General features: G+C 47.5%; 1 protein-coding gene across 1 annotated transcript in view; it reads right to left on the reverse strand.

The window, feature by feature from the left end:
- LOC126428011 (acetylcholinesterase-like) overlaps positions 1–21706 on the reverse strand; it is a 780456-nt gene that overhangs the window by 653412 nt on the left and 105338 nt on the right. The window contains exon 5 of the mRNA XM_050089893.1: positions 8886–9147. Coding sequence (XP_049945850.1) covers positions 8886–9147 — 262 coding nt within the window. The remainder of the gene's footprint in view (positions 1–8885; positions 9148–21706) is intronic.

Consider the following 21706-nt stretch of genomic DNA (forward strand, 5'->3'; position numbering starts at 1 on the left):
GAGAGGCGGGGAGGTTTTGGCGGGTGGGGGTCGCGCCGGAACAATAATTGAGGCACTGTGGGGGCGGCGCCCGCACGAAAATCGATTTCCGGAGGCAGCGGCGCGGCTAGAAGTAGACACAGCCGGAGAGCCGGCGGCAGGCTGGCGGGCCCCGTGGAGTGCAGAGCAGGCCGGCTTAATTAAAACTGCACGCCGACAGCGGAGCTCCATCAGGCGGCGCGCCGGGGCCAGAATATACAGCAGCGCCCGTGCTGTGTCCGCGTCTCGACAATAACGCAGCCAAGCAGGACCGGGCGAGCGCCATTCACCGACAGCGTACGCTCTCGCCTTGTACACCCTGCGGACCGGCCCTCCTACACATCTCCGTACTTCCAGGATCTCAAACGAAGCGGCTGGCCAGAGCTGTACGATTCATCTCTACAAGTAAAAATGTAAATATTCTCCAAAATTTCTTCACAAATCACTTTCAAATTTTATTCGGATACGTGTTCTTAGGTACCTATTTCCTTACTTCACTGATCAGCGAGAACATTATGGTCACCTACAAATAACCGGTATCTCCACCTTTGACTTAGGTAACAGCGGCGACGCGTCATGGCATGGAAGCAATGACGCCATGGTAGGTCGCTGGAGAGAGTTGGCACCACATCTGCACACACGTCACCTAATTCCCGTGTTGTTGTTGTTGTTGTGGTCTTCAGTCCTGAGACTGATTTGATGCAGCTCTCCGTGCTACTCTACCCTGTGCTAGCTTCTTCATCTCCCAGTACTTACTGCAACACACATCCTTCTGAATCTGCTTAGTGTATTCATCTCTTGGTCTCCCTCTGCGATTTTTACCCTCCACGCTGCCCTCCAATGCTATATTTCTGATCCCTTGATGCCTCAACACATGTCCTACCAACCGATCCTTTCTTCTGGTCAAGTTGTGCCACAAACTCCTCTTCTCCCCAATTCTATTCGATACCTCCTCATTAGTTATCTTCAGTATTCTTCGCTAGCACCACATTTCGAAAGCGTCTATTCTCTTCTTGTCCAAACTACTTATCGTCCATGTTTCACTTCCTTACATGGCTACACTCCATACAAATACTTTCAGAAACGACTTCCTGACACTTAAATCTATACTCGATGTTAACAAATTTCTCTTCTTCAGAAACGCTTCCCTTGCCATTGCCAGTCTACATTTTATATCCTCTCTACTTCGACCATCGTCAGTTATTTTCCTCCCCAAATAGCAAAAGTCCTTTACTACTTTAAGTGTCTCATTTCCTAATCTAATTCCCTCATCATCACCCGACTCAATTCGACTACATTCCATTATCCTCGTTTTGCTTTTGTTGATGTTCATCTTATATCCTCCTTTCAAGACACTACCCATTCCGTTCAACTGCTCTTCCAGGTCGTTTGCTGTCTCTGACAGAAATACACTGTCATCGGCGAACCTCAAAGTTTTTATTTCTTGTCTATGGATTTTAATTCCTACTCCGAATGTTTCTTTTGCTTCCTTTACTGCTTGCTCAATATACGGATTGAATAACATCGGGGAGACACTACAACCCTGTCTTACTTCCTTCCCAACCATTGCTTCCCTTTCGTGCCCCTCGACTCTAATAACTGCCATCTGCTTTCTGTACAAATTGTAAATAGCCTTTTGTTCCCTGTATTTGACCCCTGCCACCTTCAGAATTTGAAACAGAGTATTCCAGTCAACATTGTCGAAAGCTTTATATATAGGTACCTAAAATATTTAGAGGAAATATGACGCGTAGTAACAACCCAGAAGGTTTTAACTGCAGACTTACATAAGGTAATAAATGTTAGTGATATAAGTCGCTTCTGTAGTTGAATCGCGTTGGTGAAGAATGACGACCACACAAATAGAGTTGTGAGTGGGGCTTACAGTACGCTCGCTCAGACTTCCGTGTCGTGCTTTGTGGAGCAGTCTCGCAGTGGAACGGGGCAGATTAAGCCGCAGCTCTCGCGTTAACAGCTGAAGAGCTGGCGGACTTTTAGGTCGGTTTTCGCGCAATTATCCGGCGCCGTGAATGCGCCGGCAACAAGTGGGCGCTAACTCAGCGCTAAGCGAGCGGCAGGAAGCGGCAGAAATACGGCGCCGACGAATAACATTACCGCCCCCAGCTTACGTCAGCTCAGACCGTCTCGCTGGCCGCGCGGCTAACCACTCCGCAGCGGGACCGCAGCTCACAGCTGTGCAGGCGCTCCTAGCCAAGCTATCGAGCCACCTCTGGACTTACGGACCAAGCTATGCTGCTATTTAAATCTATAGCCTCCAAGTTCTCTCCCACTTCCAAAACATTGCCCATAATACACAAATTAAAAAAGTTTTGTATCACCTCTTCTTCCGAGTTCCGGAACCTGTACAGAAAATTGGAATAGAGATCAACATAAACATCATTTCCGCCATTTTTACTGCTCATGAAAACGACACATTGCATGTTGTACCACGATACAGCGAGACCTTCAGAGTTGGTGGTCCATATTGCTGTACAAAATGTTCAAATGTGTGTGAAATCTTATGGGGCTTAACTGATAAGGTCATCAGTCCCTAAGTTTACACACTACTTAACCTAAATTAACCTAATACAAACACACACACCCATGCCCCACAGTGCAAGACTGCAGCGCCTTAGAACGCTCGGCTAATCCCGCGCGGCATATTGTTGTACACATCGGTACCTCTAATACCCAGCAGCACGTCCTCTTGCACTGATTCATGCCTGTATTCTTCGTGGCATACTATTCTCAAGTCCACCAACGCGCTGTTGGTCCAGCTTGTCCCACTCCTCAACGGCGATTCGATGTACATCCCTCAAACTGGTACGTCGGTCACATCGTCAATAAACAGCCCTTTTCGATCTATCCCAGGCATGTTCGATAGGGTTCATGTCTGGAAAACATGCTGGCCACTCTAGTAGAGCGATGTTGTTATCCTGACGGAAGTCATTCACAAGATGTGCACGATGGGGGACGGGGGGGGGGGGGGGGGGCGAATTGTCGTCCATGAAGACAGTATGCTGCCGATGTGGTTGCACCATCAGTCGGAGGATGGCATTCACGTATCGTACAGCCGTTACGGCGCCTTCCATGACCACCAGCGGCGTACGTCGGCCAGACATAATGCCACCCAAAACCAGCAGGGAACCTCCACCTTGATGCACTCGCTGGACAGTGTGTCTAAGGCGTTCAGCCTGACCGGGTTGCCTCCAACACGTCTCCGACGATTGTCTGGTATGCATATGATATGCGACACTCATCGGTGAAGAGAACTTGATGCCAATCTTGAGCGGTCCATTCTGCATGTTTTTCGGCTCATCCGTACAGCGCTGCATGGTCTCGTGGTTGCAAAGACGGAACTCGCCACGGACGTCGGGAGAGAAGTTGCGCATCATGCAGCCTATTGCGCACAGTTTGAGTCGTAACACGACGTCCTATGGCTGCACGAGAAGCATTATCAACATGGTGGCGTTGCCGTCAGAGTTACTCTGAGCCATAATCCGTAGGCATCTGTCATCCATAGTAGCCCTTGGGCGGCCTGAACGAGGCCTGTCATCGACAGTTCCTGTCTCTCTGTGTCTCCTCCATGTCCGAACATCATCGCTTTGGTTCACTCCGAGACGCCTGGACACTTCCCTTGTTGAGAGCCCTTCCTGGGATAAAGTAACGATGCGGACGCCATCGAACCGCGGTATTGACCGTCTAGCGATGGTTGAATTTGAGTCAACACGAGCCGTGTACCTCTTTCCTGGTGGAATGACTGGAACTCATCGGCTGTCGGACCCCCTCTGTGTAATAGGCGCTGCTCATTCATAGTTTACATGTTTGGGCGGGTTTAGTGACATCTCTGAACAGTGAAACAGACTGTGTCTGTGATACAATATCCACAATCAACGTCTATGTTCAGGAGCTCTGGGAACCGGGGTGATGCAAAACATTTTCTGATCTGTGTAATATGGAAATGGAGGAGGACATAGATGAAGATGAACTATTGATAGGCTTGGGAGAGCCATTCCTGACAAAAATCTACCGTATGGTGAGCAAGATGTATGAGACAGACGATATACCCATAGACTTCAACAACAATATAAGAATTCCAATCCGAAAGAAAGCAGGTGTTGACGGGTGTGAAAATTACCGAACTGTCAGTTTAATATGTGACAGCTGCATAATACTAACGCGAATTCTTTACGGACGAATGGAAAAACTGGTAGAAGCCGACCTTGGGGAAGATCAGTTTGGATTCCGTAGCAATATTGTATTACACAACAGTCGCTGATTGACAGCCATGTTAATAAAAATTTACGTATCTACCAAAGAAACTGGTATTTATAGAGAAACCAGACGATAATACTCATCAGTAAACAGTTTAGTGTGCGCATGGGAAGCCTATTTTCGTTGCTGTTGACGACAATTCCAGATATGTGAAGTAGAGCTTTTTGTTCTTCAAATGGCTCTGAGCACTATGGGACTCAACTGCTGTCGTCATAAGTCCCCTAGAACTTAGAACTGCTTAAACCTAACTAACCTAAGGACATCAGACACATCCATGCTCGAGGGAGGACTCGAACCTGCGACCGTAGCGGTCGTGCGGTTCCAGACTGTAGCGCCTAGAACCGCTCGGCCACTCCGGCCGGCGCTTTTTGTTCTAGCGTGCTGTATAGCTGTCAGCAGTTGTAGTTGTAATGCAAGGTAGGGCTCCGATATTTAATCTCATATTGCGTTAGGTTTTTAGTTTTTTTTCGGAGAAGAGCATTTATCAGAAGCCATAAGATGAGCGTATATAGCCATTCTCAGTAGACTGCCACTTGTTACTGCCTGGTATTGCGCTAGCTGGTTGTTTTTCAATGAAATTCTGTACAAAAAAACAAAGCCTAGCTTAATGAGAGTTTATATACATGCACAGTTCATATGCCTATTGTAGATATCGTTTAACACGTAATTTTGCTCACCCCAAACACATGTATTATCGATACAGTAAGACACACTAAATGCAGTAGAGAGGCACACTTCTATAAAGTACCTGCCTGACATTCCTGATGCCCATCAAGGTCCAGAAAATACGAGATACCTATAAAAATGTTACGTGCGAAACCATGGTGGTGCCTGGCTGAAATACGAAATTCCGGCTGTATCAACAACAGTACACTGCACATACACTGGACATGTTGAATGAGCAACAGAAAAACTTTTAACTTATATTTCGACCTCAAGAAATAAGATTTTGCAGCATGTGTTGCCTCTAGAATGAGATTTTCACTCTGGAGCGGAGTGTGCGGTGATATGAAACTTCTGACAGATTAAAACTGTGTGCCGGACCGAGACTCGAACTCGGGACCTTTGCCTTCCGCGAGCAAGTGCTCTACAACTGAGCTACCCAAGGACGACTCACACCCCGGCCTCACAGCTTTACTTCTGCCAGTATATCGTCTCCTACCTTCACATGTATTTGCAGGAAGTATTTGCACGAAGTTTCAATTTATGATGTCCGTGTCTGCATGACAAAAACTGTCCTGCAATGCGTGATGTCGATAGAACATCCTACGAGTAATTGTACGTTACTCTTGTGGTCTGACACATTGTGGCTTCCTCTATTACTGAGTGACGTCATAATTATTTATCGAGGTCTGAAAGCCAGTCCCTCGTCCTTGAAAATTACAAATATTCAATAGTCAAATAACATATAAAATTCACTACAACTTCATAAAAATGCACTTTTTTTATTATATTATCCCTCAAATGTAATGTAAACAAAAAAAATGTGACCAGTGGTGAAAAAAATATAGATAGGAAGTAAGCGTCAGCGGGATTCGAAGTACTGCCTCATCCAGGACATTCCCGCATAGCGCGAACGCTTAACCACTTTTTTTATCTCATTTTGTCCGTTATTGCTCCTTACATTTTGTCCGGTGCCGACGCCCCATGACACCTGTTCAAGTTCACGATTGATCCGTTCACTCAGTTTTTTTTTTTTTTTTTTTTTTTTTTTTTTTAGTTATGTCAGCCCCCACCTTCCCGGCACCCAAAGAGAGGGATGGGGGCAAAGTGGGTAGGGGTTGCAACGGGAGGCCTGACCACCATATCCCGTTCCCAGCCTTGAGGAACCAACGAAAGCTTAGGGAATGTGGAGTACACGTACAATAAGCAGCGTTTATTTATTTATTATTCTTTTCGTTCTCTTTTGTTATTTTCATTTATTTAGTTATTTTTATCATTAATACCACCGAAAATGTCAGGAAACCGCCGTTACGTGAGGAGGACGACGCACTAAGACGTTAGACTAAGAAGAACACTCCGATTACCAATGAATATATCGGTTGTAAGTGGGGAAGAGACGGGGATCAACTGTTCGTGACAGAAAAACCCCAGCTCTAGGGCGAGTTAAGGAACACACTGCTAAGGAAATTGGAGAAAAATTGTCTATATTTTGGACTGCGGACAGCTACACAGTGCCGTTCGTTAAGGAACTTCCAAAAGTCAGGGACACATTTCCCACCATCAGCAAACAAGTAGTGTGCTGCGTGTCCACACATCCACTTCACAGAGGTCCTCTTTGGTTGCGGGAAGTGTGCCGCGTCCGGAAACAGGAGCAGCTGAGCAGCTACCTGACGAGGAGTCGCACGGTAAACGCCGAGCTACCGTGCCGCCGCCCAGCAGACCACAATGACCTGGTAGAACTGGCGCCTTCCCACAGATACACTACTGGCCATTAAAATTGCTACACCACGAAGATGACGTGCTACAGACGCGAAATTTAACCGACACGAAGCAAATGCTGTGATATGCACATGATTAACTTTTCACAGCATTCAGACGAGGCTGGGGCCGGTGGCGACACCTACAAAGTGCTAACATGAGGAAAGTTTCCAACCGATGTCTCATACACAAACAGCAGTTGACCGGCGTTGCTTGGCGGTGTAAGGAGAAGAAATGCGTACCATCACGTTTCCGACTTTGATAAAGATCGGACTGTAGCCTACCGCGATTGCGGTTTATCGTATCGCGACATTGCTGCTTGCGTTGGTCGAGATCCAATGACTGCTAGCAGAATATGGAATCGGTGGATTCAGGAGGGCAATACGGAACGCCGTGCTGGATCCCAACGGCCTCGTATCACTAGCAGTCGAGATGACAGGCATCTTATCCGCATGGCTGTAACGGATCGTGCAGTCACGTCTCGATCCCCGAGTCAAAAGATGGGGACGTTTGCAAGACAACAACCATCTGCACGAACAGTTCGACGACGTTTGCAGCAGCACGGACCATCAGCTCGGAGACCGTGGCTGCGGTTACCCTTGACGCTGCATCACAGACAGGAGCGCCTGCGATGGTGTACTCGACGACGAACCTGGCTGCGCGAATGCCAAAACGTCATTTTTTCGGATGGATCAAGGTTCTGTTTACAGCATTATGATGGTCGCATCCGCGTTCGGCGACATCGCGGTGAACGCACATTGGAAGTGTGTATTCGTCATCGTCACACTGGCGTATCACCCGGCGTGATGGTATGGGGTTCCATTGGTTACACGACTCGGTCACCTCTTGTTCGCATTCACGGCACTTTGAACAGTGGACGTTACATTTCAGATGTGTTAACGACCCGCGGCTGTACCCTTGATTCGATCCCTGCAGAACCCTACATTTCAGCAGGATAATGCACGACCGCATGCTGCAGGACGTGTACGGGCCTTTCTGGATACAGAAAATGTTCGACTGCTGCCCTGGCCAGCACATTCTCCAGATGTCTTACGAATTGAAAACATCTGGTCAATGGTGGCCGAGCAACTGGCTCGTCACAATACGCCAGTCACTACTCTTGATGAACTGTGGTATCGTGTTGAAGGTGCATGGGCAGCTGTACCTGTATACGCCATCCAAGCTCTGTTTGACTCAATGCCCAGGCGTATCGAGGCCGTTATTACGGCCAGAGGTGGTTGTTCTGGGTACCGATTTCTCAGGATCTATGCATCCAAATTGCTTGAAAATGTAATCACATATCAGTTGTAGTATAATATATTTGTCCAATGAATACCCGTTTATCAACTGCTATTTCTTCTTGGTGTAGCATTTTTAGTGTAGCAATTTTAATGGGCAACGGCCTTGTCGCAGTGGATACACCGGTTACAATGAGATCACCGAAGTTAAGCGCTGTCGGGCGTGGACGGCACTGGGTGACCATCCAGGCCGCCATGCGCTGTTGCCATTTTTCGGGGTGCACTCAGCCTCGTGATGCCAATTGAGGAGCTACTCGACCGAATAGTAGCGGCGTCTGTCAAGAATACCATTATAAAGACAGGTCGAGCGGTGTGCTGACCCGACGCCCGTCCTCTTCGCATCCTCCACTGAGGATGACACGGCGGTCGGATGGTCCCGTTAGGGCAGTCGTGGCCTGAAGACGGAGTAGCAATTTTAATGGCCAGTAGTGTACATCAGTTACGTAACAGACGCGTGGAGCTTTCCTGGAGATTTTCTCGGAATCGCGAGTGCAGTACACCTTGTTCTGGTGGCCTACTGAAGGTGTACAAAGCTGGAAGTAAATCCGTGAGCCCAACGTCTTGGGCCGCCCTTCTGAAATATCTGATGTGCTTGACGTGACAAAATATCGCGGCCGGTGTTGGTTACTGCTCTCTCCGAAAGCGCTGTTACCGCGTAGATAGTCTGTCTATCTTGATGATACACCTCTTTGGTTCGTCCTGTAGGTGTCGCGGTCCGCACGGTTGTAGTACGAAGCGGACGGAGGAGACATATTGAGTCCATTAAGACGAATCAGACTCTATCTGTGACTGCGCTGTTAACAGCAGTGTCGACAGTTTTGTGGCGTTGCACTGGGGTCGAGACGAGCAGCTCTGCGGGGTAGGCGTACTCACCCTCGTCCTGGTTGGAGCCGATGAGGATCTCGGTGTCGGTGAGGTCCTCGGCGTCGTCGATCATGTCGAGCGGGTGCTTGGGCAGGAAGACGCCGTCGATGGTGGGCGCGGAGGGAAAGCCCAGGATGCCCCAGTAGGAGTTCCACTGCTGCACCGAGATGGTGCGCGCGTCCACGGCGCGCATGCACGCCATCGCCTGCAGCGGCGCCGAGTCGACGCGGGATGCGTTGCAGCCGCAGTCCTCCACCAGCTGGCGCGCCACCTGCCGGGCACGCAACCAGTCGCACACCTGTCTCTGGTACCCGGAAGTTGTAAATAATGTAGTGGTAAGAGCCAAGGTGATACCGTGGGGAGACAAGGGGGAGCCTGGAGAGATACAAGCACAGTGGGGGGGGGGGGGGGGGGAAGAGGAGATGGACAGATAGATGAGGGGAAAATGGACAGCGTCAGAGAAGACGAGGCGATTGACCCTTTAATTGCAGATTAGAGCGCATTTTATTTCCACATTTCCTATTTCACAATATGTGGAGAGAGAGAGGGGGAGCCGAAAGAGAAACAGACACAGAGGGGAGTGGGCAGGGGGGAAGGAGAACGTGGACACAGATGTGATGGGGGGAGGGAGGTGGAAGGTGCACAGATAGAGGTGGAAGATGACAGCGAAAGGGAAGAGGACGAGATTGTAAGGTACCCCTCACTTGCATATAAAAGCGCATTTTACTTTATTTCCAGGTTTGCCGCTTCACATACGTGAAGTGACTGTATCAATACTGCACTACGTAAGGAGTGAGAAGCGATTGGTAGGTTCCCACGCTGGCCGGCAGAGGCGGTTGGCCGTCTGGCCCTTTCAGAGCCAGTGGGATCTGATGCCGATCCAGAAATCTCTCATCACGTCATCAAAGATATAAGTACATTTACTCTGGCGCGAATCAAGTAATTGATATTGTTAAATATTTATTAATAAAGGTTGCCTTTGCCACTCGGACATTAGGAGGACTCCACAGGTCATAAACAGCAATTTTTCAGTAATTTTACAGTGCCAGCAAACGTTGATTTTAATAAATAAATGAATAACTTTGGCACAACCGAAGATGTACTATCTTACACTTACTATACCGATGGTACGCTCACGTTACAAACTGTGCGCCACAGTCTACAGTCGTCGATAGAATGCCTTTAGATCTAGCCGTGCGGTAGGCCGTGCTCTCGTACTGTTAATAGTCGGCTGTTACGGCGTAAAGTCAAGCGCCGGCACAAACAAAGTCAGTCTGGAGTGATACAACACAGACGGCTGTGAGAAGACGTGAGCACCGTAACCGACCCCGCTCCAGGATGACAACGCCTCCATGCGAAGAGGACATCAGCTCCGCGACCCACTGGTCCCGCCCCAATCCAACAGCAGCCTCAAGACTAGCAACTTGCATAGAAGCGTCAAAGCTCATTACTTCGCCTGAACCCTATAAGTGTCAGAATTTCGAATTTATACTGAAGAACATTCCTTATTTAGCATGTCGCCCTTTGCTTGCGACACACCTGTATAACGCAAAGTTTTGTATTTGTTCATTTCGTAATAAAATTCATTGATACGATTTGTTTGAATGTTGTCTTGCGATCCGAGAAAGCAATTTTCCTTGACGCGCCATATTTGATGACTACGGAGGATCTAACATTTTACAATGTTTCTTAAATAAACCCACCATAATGGCATCGGTGTAAAAAGCTTCCTCCGGACTTCATAACGTAAAACATAATCAGATCATTCCACTTTCAGGATCTCTTTCTTTTTTTTTTATTGTTCCTTGCATTTGTTCTCAGCGGACATCCCACGACACCCGTTCAAGTTCATCATTGAGCCATTCATTCACGTTTCTTGTTACACAACGCAGCTAACCCGCTGATCCAACGCACTGAACTATTGTGTCGGTGTCCAATGGCTCTGTGAGGGGACATAAAACTTGGAGAGCATGTCCACGTAACAGGTTGGAAGAACTCCTCGCGACGGCTCTAACTCAATTGAAGGACGGATCGACTTAATTATCCCAAAACGCGAGTAGGAAACCATGGTCTGCTATAACGTACGTCCCTTATACCGCCGTCTACTGACTTGCCAGCTAAAGTGAGACATTTCTGGAGGTTTAGTACAAGTGGAGTGTTCTTGCAAAATGAATGGAGACAGGGGGAGGACAAGGAGATGCCGGCCGCGGTGGTCTCGTGGTTCTAGGCGCTCAGTCCGGAACCGCGCGACTGCTACGGTCGCAGGTTCGAATCCTGCCTCGGGCATGGATGTGTGTGATGTCCTTAGGTTAGTTAGGTTTAAGTAGTTCTAAGTTCTAGGGGACTGATGACCACAGATGTTAAGTCCCATAGTGCTCAGAGCCATTTCAACCATTTTGACAAGGAGATGGACAGAGAGACTGGGAGGAGGGTATGGTCTGAGAAAGAGAAAAAGAGGATAGGAGGATAGGAGGAGGGAGAGAGAGGGGCCAGAAGAGAGGGCGGAGGTGCAGATTGGCAGAGAGACAGCGAGAAGGAAATGGACAGAGGAAGGGAAGAAGAGATGCAGAGATAGAGAGGAGCGATGTAAATGGACGATACTTGCTGTAGTGGTCTGCAAGTAACAAGCCTGTGCCGAGAGGGAAGGAGGATAGCTCCTGGCATCGATAGTGTGTTCCGCAGACTTCCTGAAAATAAGGGTAACTAGAGCGGTCTCTGGCGCTGGTATACAGCTCCCATATACGTTCAAGGCGATTTTGCTGAATGGGGACAACCTATTGGGAACCATGTGACAGGACAAAGAGCGAAAAAGGTCATTTAGACAAATGACCGAGAATGCGTTGCGACGGAAGTTGAGATGAGAGATCTTTGCCGGTTTCAATCACTGGAAGTACACATGACATCACATCAGGCAAGTGGAAATATTCTGCTTCTATTCAGTCCAAGCTCTAGAGGTGGACAGAAGCGACAGTTGATGTTCGACAACGACACGAGCAAACACAGTGCCCTATAATTTGATATTAGTTTTAAAGGTAACTATTAGTGCATGCAGTAAGCTTTCTGGTCTTAACCTTGACGCTTGGGGATTATGTGATCGTCTTCAGATCGGCTATATCACTCTTTGTTAACAGGAAAATTTGCAACGCCAACATATTTACGTACAATTCCAGGCTGTCCGTTGTAAACATTTTTTGTATCCCGGTAAGCCAGGCATAAACTCGTTGTATTTGTTTGTCTCTACACTCTGCTTGAAAACAGCCTGTCGTTCACTATAATAAATTGAATATTTGTGAATAAACAGCCGAGTTGAAGTAAGTCAAAATGTCCCTTAGCAACTATACGACTGTGGTGCCCTACAGAAAGAAACTGATTTCGCGTAAGTAGTAGGAAGAGATTTTAGGGCTCAAACGGAGGCATACAGATAGTCTTGTTTCCCTCGCTCGATTTGTGAGTGGATCAGGAAAGGAAATGACAAGTAATGGTACAAGCTACCGTCCACCACGCAACATACAGTGGCTTGCAGATGGAGGTGAAGGTATGGCTTCTATGGCGCTAGAGGAACCTACATGGAGCGCGTGAAAACTGCAGAGGACGACAGAGATCGCAAGACATCCAGAAAGCCGAAGCAAAGTGTACCCAGCTTGTCACTGGAACATTTGAAATGAACAAATTTGATGTAGGTAACAGTTTGAAATACACACATCAAAAAAACTTTTGCATGACCTAGGTTCCGAGAGTTCCGCATCCTGTACAGAAAATTAGAATAGAGATCAACATAAACATCAATTCCACCCTTTCTTCTGCTCATGAAAACCGCATATTGCACATAGTAACGATCATACAGCGACACCTTCAGAAGTGGTGGCCCAGATTGCTGCACACACCAGCAATTCTAATACCCAGTAGCACGTCCTCTTGCATTGATGCAGGCCTGTATTTGTCGTGGCATACTATCCACAAGTTCGCCAAGGCACTGTTGGTCTAAATTGTCCCACTCCTCAACGGCTATTCAGCGTAGATCCCTCAGAGTGGTTGGTGGGTCACGTCGTCCATAAACAGCCCTTCTCAACCTATCCCAGGCATGTTCAATAGGATTCATGTCTGGAGAACATACTGGCCACTCTACTAGAGCGATGTTATTATCCTGAAGGAAGTCATTCACAAGATGTGCACGATGGGGGTGCGAATTGTCGTCCATAAAGACGAATGCCTCGTCAATACGCTGCCGATGTGGTTGCACTAACGGTGGAGAATGGTACTCAGTATCGTACAGCCGTTACGGCGACTTCCGTGACCACCAGCGACGTACATCTGCCCCATGTAATGCCACCCCAAAACAGCAGGGAACCTCCACCTTGCTGCAAAATGGTTCAAATGGCTCTGAGCACTATGGGACTTAACTGCTGTGGTCATCAGTCCGCTAGAACTTAGAACTATTTAAACCTAACTAACCTAAGGACATCACACACATCCATGCCCGAGGCAGGATTCGAACCTGCGACCGTAGAGGTCACGCGGCTCCAGACTGTAGCGCCACCTTGCTGCACTCGGTCGACAGTGTGTCTGAAGCGTTCAGCCTGACCCGTTTGCCTCCAAACACGTCTCTGACGATAGTCTGGTTGAAGGCATATACGACACTTATCGGTGAAAAGAACGTGATGCCAATCTTGAGCGGTCCATTCTGCATGTTGTTGGGCCCATCTGTACCGCGCTGCATGGTGTCGTGGTTGCAAAGATGGACCTTGCAGTGAACATCGGGAGTGAAGTTGCGTATCATGCAGCCTATTGCGCACTGTTTGAGTTGTAACACGACGTCCTATGGCTGCACGAAAAGCGTTATTCAACATTGTGGCGTTGCTGTCAGGGTTCCTCCGAGCCATTATCCGTAGGTAGCGGTCATCCAATGCCGTAGTAGCCCTTGGGTAGCCTGAGCGAGGCATGTGATCGACACTCCAGGCAAATGCCGGGATGGTTCCTCTGAAAGGGCACGGCCGAATTCCTTCCCCATCTTTCCCTAATCCGATGAGACCGATGACCTCGCTGTCTGGTCTCCTTCCCCAAACAACCCAACCGCATGTCATCGACAGTTCCTGTCTCTCTGTATCTTCTCCATGTTCCAACAACATCGCTTTGATTCGCTCCGAGACGGCTGGACACTTCCCTTGTTGAGAGCTCTTCCTGGCACAAAGTAACAATGCGGACGCGATCGAACCGCGGTATTGACTGCCTAGGCATGGATGAACTACAGACAACACGAACCGTGTACCTCCTTCCTGATGGAATGACTGGAACTGATCGGCTGTCGGACCCCCTCCGTCTAATAGGCGCTGCTCATGCATGGTTATTTACACCTCTTTGCGGGTTTAGTGACATCTCTGAGCAGTCAAAGGGACTGTGTCTGTGGTACAATATCCACAGTCAACGTCTATCTTCAGGAATTCTGGGAACTGGGGTGATGCAAAGCTTTTTTTGATGTGTGTATATGATGCGTGTCGTACATATACGTGTCTGTCAGACATTATTTATTGTAACAGTAGCTATTTTTTTCTATCTACATCGAAATTGTTCATTTCAAGTGTTCTAGTAACAAGCTGGTTACGCTTCACTTCGGCTAATGGTCTCCTGATCGAAACCGATAGCACTAAGGATAAAAAACAGTACAACTGTTAAGCGTAAAGTGAATTGCCGGCACGCCAGTCGGAAACGAGAGAGCAGAGAGTGGTGTGAAGAAGACGTCAGCCAATTGCAATCTGACCGACCTCTCTCCAAGACGACAACACGGCCGCAGCGGCCCCTATGCGAAGGGGACGTAAATGCCACGTGCGACTAGCCGCGGTCCAGTTGTACAGCAGCATCAAGATTAGGCACTTCAAGACCAGCGTCTTAGGAATTGTGTATGGTGTAGCACATTATTTATTTTGTCTGTCGCCCTTTACTTGCGACACATCTGTTTAACTCAAAGTTAATTACTGTCATGTACTTTTCCTAATAAATCTTATTAATACGATTTGCTTTGGAATTGTGGTAAGTACTATGGGACCAAACAGCTGAGGTCATCGGTCCCTAAGCTTACGCACTACTTAATCTAACTAACTTACACTAAGGACAACACACACACACGCACCCATGCCCGAGGGAGGACTCGAACCTCCGAGGAGCCCGGCGAACCGTGACCACACGCTTAGACCGCGCGGCTATCCTGCGCGGCCGATTTGCTTGAACTATTGTCAAGAGATCAGAGAAGCAGGTTTCCTAGACATCGCATCTTTGACAGCTAGACAGTAGTCAGCTTTTGTGACGAGTATTAAGAAGAACCCAGTGCGTGGGGGCCATGGATTTTCTTTTCTGTTTTGCTGGCGCCGTAATTCTGTTTTGTCTTTTTCATTGCAGGGGTGTGTTTACTTGCTTTAATAATATCTCGTTTAGTGTTTTCGCTATTCACTGTTTTCAGGTGGGCGCAGCAGAAATATTCTTTGCTTGTGTGCTTATTTTTGTTGCTTGCCTTGTCTGTTTATTGCATTTGTCTCTTCCGATGTGAGCAACCCACCCCGCACACACCTTGCTCAGGCGCCACAGCTGCAAGCGATAGATGCAACGCAGCTAACACACATGTTGCAGATCCCATCTTTGACAGCTAGGCAGGATTCAACAAGAACGAAAAACCAGTTTATTTGCAAATTTAACTTTTTTTAAAATTCACTTGCTGACTAGTTTCGGGCCGAGCCCCAGTTTTCAAACCATCGTAACATAGTTAAAAATGTATTTCTGAAGAAAACTATGTCAAAAATGTGCAACGAGTACCTACAGGGCATCAGTTGCAATGATTAACAAAAGTCGCTGACCCACAGTTACTCCAGCATGCTGGAAGTTCATAAAAGTAAGCAGCTAATAGTAATCTATAGTGAAGTTTCACAATTATTTGACAGCTATAAAGCCCCTCTGCCGGCCGCGGTGGTCTAGCGGTTCTAGGCGCTCAGTCCGGAGCCGCGCGACTGCTACGGTCGCAGGTTCGAATCCTGCCTCGGGCATGGATGTGTGTGATGTCCTTAGGTTAGTTAGGTTTAAGTAGTTCTAAGTTCTAGAGGACTGATGACCATAGATGTTAAGTCCCATAGTGCTCAGAGCCATTTGAACCAAAGCCCCTCTAATTACAAATGTAGGGTGTAAGCGTTATACTGTGTTGGTTGGTTGGTTGGTTTGGGGAAGGAGACCAGACAGCGTGGTCATCGGTCTCATCGGATTAGGGAAGGATGGGGAAGGAAGTCGGCCGTGCCCTTTCGGAGGAACCATCCCGGCATTTGCCTGGAGTGATTTAGGGAAATCACGGAAAACCTAAATCAGGATGGCCGGACGCGGGATTGAACCGTCGTCCTTCCGAATGCGAGTCCAGTGTGTAACCACTGAGCCACCTCGCTCGGTCGTTATACTGTGTTCATCATAAGAATAAACCTGATGTAAACATTACGCCATGCATTCTTTCGCGTTTGCTTGAATCTCATTGGATTTCGTTTCACGTGGAGCGGAAGCCCAGCTGTGTTCAGTAAAGTACGACCATTAGGATACGTTTTATGCTGTGTTACACGCACATACACTGAGCGATAATGTGCACGACAACAGCTTTACCGGCGCATTAATCTTGGAGAGCACTGACCAGCCAGCGGTCCAACTAAACTTCAATGGTGTGAGCAATGTCAGTTCAAACGTAGAAAGAGACGGGCAGAGAAGCTATACAGTCCCGAACGTCATCTAATTTTGAAAGAGAATGAAATAATTTTCGGCAAAAGTCCAGCAGTACCGCGCGCTTCGTAGGTGATCAGAAGGAAGCATAACATGCTCTCTTTCTCACCTGGCATAGTATTCTAATTACAAACAAGATTGATGCAAATTTCTGACTCAAAGACAGGGTAATTTTTTTGAGCGAGCTGTGTGTGATGCGAAGATTGAATACCGAAGCGCAAATGGCTCTTGACCACTATGGGACTTAACATCTGAGACCATCAGTACCGTTGATCTCAGAACTACTTAAACCTAACTAACCTTAGGACATTGCCCGCATCTCGTGGTCGTGCGGTAGCGTTCTCGCTTCCCACGCCCGGGTTCCCGGGATCGATTCCCGGCGGGGTCAGGGATTTTCTCTGCCTCGTGATGGCTGGGTGTTGTGTGATGTCCTTAGGTTAGTTAGGTTTAAGTAGTTCTAAGTTCTGGGGGACTGATGACCATAGATGTTAAGTCCCATAGTGCTCAGAGCCATTTGAACCTTAGGACATCACATACATGCATGCCCGAGGCAGGATTCGAACCTGCGACCGAAGCAGTCGCGCGGTTCCAGACTGGAGCGCCTAGAACCGCTCGTCCACGCCGGCCAGCAATACTGAAGCCACTGAAGGTATTAATTACAGTCAGTCGCCTGGTAATCTCTTACCTCCTTACTTATTCGAATCCGAGAAGTACGTCTCAGTTCTGGAACTGTCATCTGCTACGTTGATAACGAGTCGATAAGCGATGGAATCCGGGAAGCCAGCCAGGCGACGCATTTTCTCCGCTTCTCTTACGACGTGTCATTCTATGTCCCGCCAACGTTCGGCAGTGACACGTGAATAAGCTGGGTGCGTCAGTTCCAGTACGTCATTTCTCGGGCCAAATCCCTTAACTCGGCTCCAGATCAGTTCTGTTGGGTTCATATTCTAATGGTGCCAGTGGAAAAATGTAAAAATGCAGCATTTGCGTGGTGTGCTCCATGCTGTGAAAATGATTGTTTTTCGTGTTTCCACGACACGCATCTACATCTGTAGTATAACACAATGGACACAGTAAAAATAAAGACTACTTGGTTTTTCATTTTTGCCTTAAAAATTAAATTGTTATGTTTTCTTACTTTAAGCAACATTTATTGACAGTTTACCATAAAATATTGATAATGGAGAATTTATATTTGAAATGAAAACAGAAATTTCGCGTGCAATGTGTGATTAAAAAGCAAAAAGAGGTGCATTATTCATAAAAAATGGTAATGAATTTTCTAATTACGAGATGTACTTATTTGAAATTGAACAAGGAAAAAAGTTGTCTCCAGTGAGACTTGAATCGTCGAACTGTGTAAAAAAAATGGTTCAAATGGCTCTGAGCACTATGGAACTTAACATCTGAGGGCATCAGTCCCCTAGAACTTAGAACTACTTAAACCTAACCTAAGGACATCGCACACATCCATGCCCGAGGCAGGATTCCAACCTGCGACCGTAGCAGTCGCGCGGTTCCGGACTGTAGCGCCTAGAACCTCACGGCCACCACGGCCGGCGAACTGTGTACTGCAAGGAGTTATCAGGCTACAACGCTACCGATTGTTTTTCTTTTTTACTATTGAATGGAACCTTCCCGGTGCCCAAAGGTAGCGGTGGGGCAAAGTGGGCAGGGGTTGCAACCCGAGGCCTGGCCACCATGTCCCGTTTCAGCCTCCAGGAACGAACGAAAGCATAGGGAATGTGGAGTACAGATTCAATGAACATAGTTTATTTATTTATCATTCTTTCCGTTCTCTTTTGTTATTTTTATTTATTTAGTTATTTTTCTCATTAATACCACCGAAAATGTCAGGAAACCGGAGTCACGTGAGGAAGAGGACGTACCAAGACGTTACACTAAGAAGAACATTCCGATTACCAATGAATATATTGGTTGTAAGTGTGGAATAGACGGGGATCAACTCTTCATGACAGCAATACCCCAGCTCTAGGATGCGTTAAGGAACACACTGCACAGGAAATTGGAGAAAGATTGTATTCTGAATTGCGGACAACTGCACAATGTCGTTCATTAAGGAACTTCCAAAAGTCAGGGACACATTTTTCGCCATCAGCAAACAAGTAGTGAGCTGTGGAGCTCCACAAATCCACCTCACAGAATTCGTCTTTGCTCGCGGTAAGTGTCGAGCGTCCGGAAACAGGAGTAGTTGAGTAGGAATCTGATGAGGAGTCGTACGGTTGATTAGGGACAACATCTTTCACACCAAGAACCAGACACCTCTCGCCGACCTGCACATCATGCTGTGCTGGTCTGTGTCCATAACGTCACACTCGACACAGAATGGAGTGTCTGCGAGGTGAATCCTGTAAAGACGTGACCGGCATACTTGCTTCCCATTGACAGTAAGGTACGGTGCTGACTGGACGTCAGTATCAAGATAAGATGTGGTGTCACCGCCAGACACCACACTTGCTAGGTGGTAGCCTTTAAATCGGCCGCGGTCCATTAGTATACGTCGGACCCGCGTGTCGCCACTGTCAGTAATTGCAGACCGAGCGTCGCCACACGGCAGGTCTACAGAGACGTCCTGGCACTCGCGCCAGTTGTACAGCTGACTTTGCAAGGAAAGGTTCACTGACAAATACGCTCTCATTTGCCGAGACGATAGTTAGCATAGCCTTCAGCTACATTTGCTACGACCTAGCAAGGCGCCGTATTCAATTGATATTTATTATGTGAAGCATGTATAATAAAGAGCGATGTTCTACAATTGTGGATTAAAGTTAAGTATTATATCAACTACTTACTTTATTTGCTACTATTAATTCCTTTAACTGTTCCAGACCTCGCGCCAGTCAGCGTGTAATTAAACGCGTGCATTTCGGCCTCCTCTAGAAACACAGTGTTGGCTCTTCTGCCAACACTACATAAGAAGCCCACACCGATTGCGAAACGGCACGCCAATCGACTTGGGGAAACTTCCCATCAACCACATTCGGTGACCTGTGCGGCTGAAGGAAACCATAGATCGGCTTCGTGGATGTCAAGTGTGCGGGCAGTATCACACTACGGACGTACCTCGGTTCAAGGAAAAAGTGGCGGAAGTAAAAGAAGAGCGGCGGGACTTCTGAAAGCTGGATAGATGCTGAGAGAGAGTGTGGCGCAAGAGCCTCCAGCAATAGGCTGGTAGGGCACGTAGGACAACGGCGTCGCAACGTCATGTCAGAGGCAATGAAAAGGGCTGCCGCACTGCCAGGCCTAAAAGTACCGACGTACAGACCTAAACCGCCCCTGCATCGCAGAATTGGAGGGGGGGGGGGGGTCTCGAACTTCAATAGCAAGCCGTGGCAAACAAAGGAACCAAGTGCAGCTAGCATGCGCCGGGCCATGGACGACAGAGTAGGAAGTGTCTGTGTCACGTGGGGGATACGTGACGCCAAACATACATTTACGTATTGTGTACGTTTCAGAAGATCGAGTGGCCGTAAACAGTGATCTAAGAGCCCAGCTCGTAGTTGGGAAAGTAGACGTCGGCACTTGAGGGCAACTGTCCGTCGCAGATTACTTGCGAAATAGAGTCCTAAGAATCGCAGTGTGTCCGCTACACGCAAAGGAGCAGATCTGGCCGCAAGAGGTCCCGCAACTACAGCCATGGCGCTCGATTTGCGGACGTTAAGGCTTCGCCATAGGTGGAAAAAATTATTTGTAGGTCGATTAAACGTTATATACAGGCTGTTACAAAAAGCTACGGCCAAACTTTCAGGAAACATTCCTCACACACAAATAAAAAAAAGATGTTATGTGGACATGTGTCCGGAAACGCTTAATTTACATGTTAGAGCTCATTTTAGTTTCGTCAGTATGTACTGTACTTCCTCGATTCACCGCCAGTTGGCCCAATTGAAGGAAGGTAATGTTGACTTCGGTGCTTGTGTTGACATGCGACTCATTGCTCTACAGTACTAGCATCAAGCACATTAGTACGTAGCATCAACAGGTTTTGCAGTCAGTGCAATGTTTACAAATGCGGAGTTGGCAGATGCCCATTTGATGCATGGATTAGCACGGGGCAATAGCCGTGGCGCGGTACGTTTGTATCGAGACAGATTTCCAGAACGAAGGTGTCCCAACAGGAAGACGTTCGAAGCAATTGATCGGCGTCTTAGGGAGCACGGAACATTCCAGCCTACGACTCGCGACTGGGGAAGACCTAGAACGACGAGGAAACTTGCAATGGACGAGGCAATTCTTCGTGCAGTTGACGATAACCCTAACGTCAGCGTCAGAGTAGTTGCTGCTGTACAAGGTAATGTTTACCACGTCACTGTATGGAGAGTGCTACGGGAGAACCAGTTGTTTCCGTACCGTGTACAGCGTGTGCAGGCACTATCAGCAGCTGATTGGCCTCCACGGGTACACTTATGCGAATGGTTCATCCAACAATGTGTCAATCCTCATTTCAGTGCAAATGTTCTCTTTACGGATGAGGCTTCATTCCAACGTGATCAAATTGTAAATTTTCACAATCAACATGTGTGGGTGACGAGAATCCGCACGCAATTGTGCAATCACGTCATCGACACAGATTTTCTGTGAAAGTTTGGGCAGGCATTGTTGGTGATGTCTCGATTGGGATTGCTCGTATTGTGGACGGTTGTGATACAATACGCCATTCTCCAGGGCTGCATCAGCGCATCAGGGATTCTGTGCGACGGAGGTTGCATGCATGTATCCTCGGTAACGGAGAACATTTTGAACGTTTCCTGTAACAAAGTGTTTGAAGTCACGCTGGTACGTTCTGTTGCTGTGTGTTTCCATTTCATGATTAATGTGATTTCAAGAGAAGTAATAAAATGAGCTCTAACATGGAAAGTAAGCGTTTCCGGACACATGTCCACATAACATATTTTCTTTGTTTGTGTGTGAAGAATTTTTCCTGAAGTTCGGCCGTACCTTTTTGTAACACCCTGTATATACGTGTCAATTGTATCTTACACAAGCCCTCGGATAACTTCAAAACCGGTTATCTGTGTAAATTTATGAAAAACATTAATAACAGCCTAATTCTCGGCACGTTTTATCCGTGT

The sequence above is a fragment of the Schistocerca serialis genome, chromosome 12, assembly GCF_023864345.2.
Source record: "Schistocerca serialis cubense isolate TAMUIC-IGC-003099 chromosome 12, iqSchSeri2.2, whole genome shotgun sequence".
Taxonomy (NCBI): domain Eukaryota; kingdom Metazoa; phylum Arthropoda; class Insecta; order Orthoptera; family Acrididae; genus Schistocerca; species Schistocerca serialis.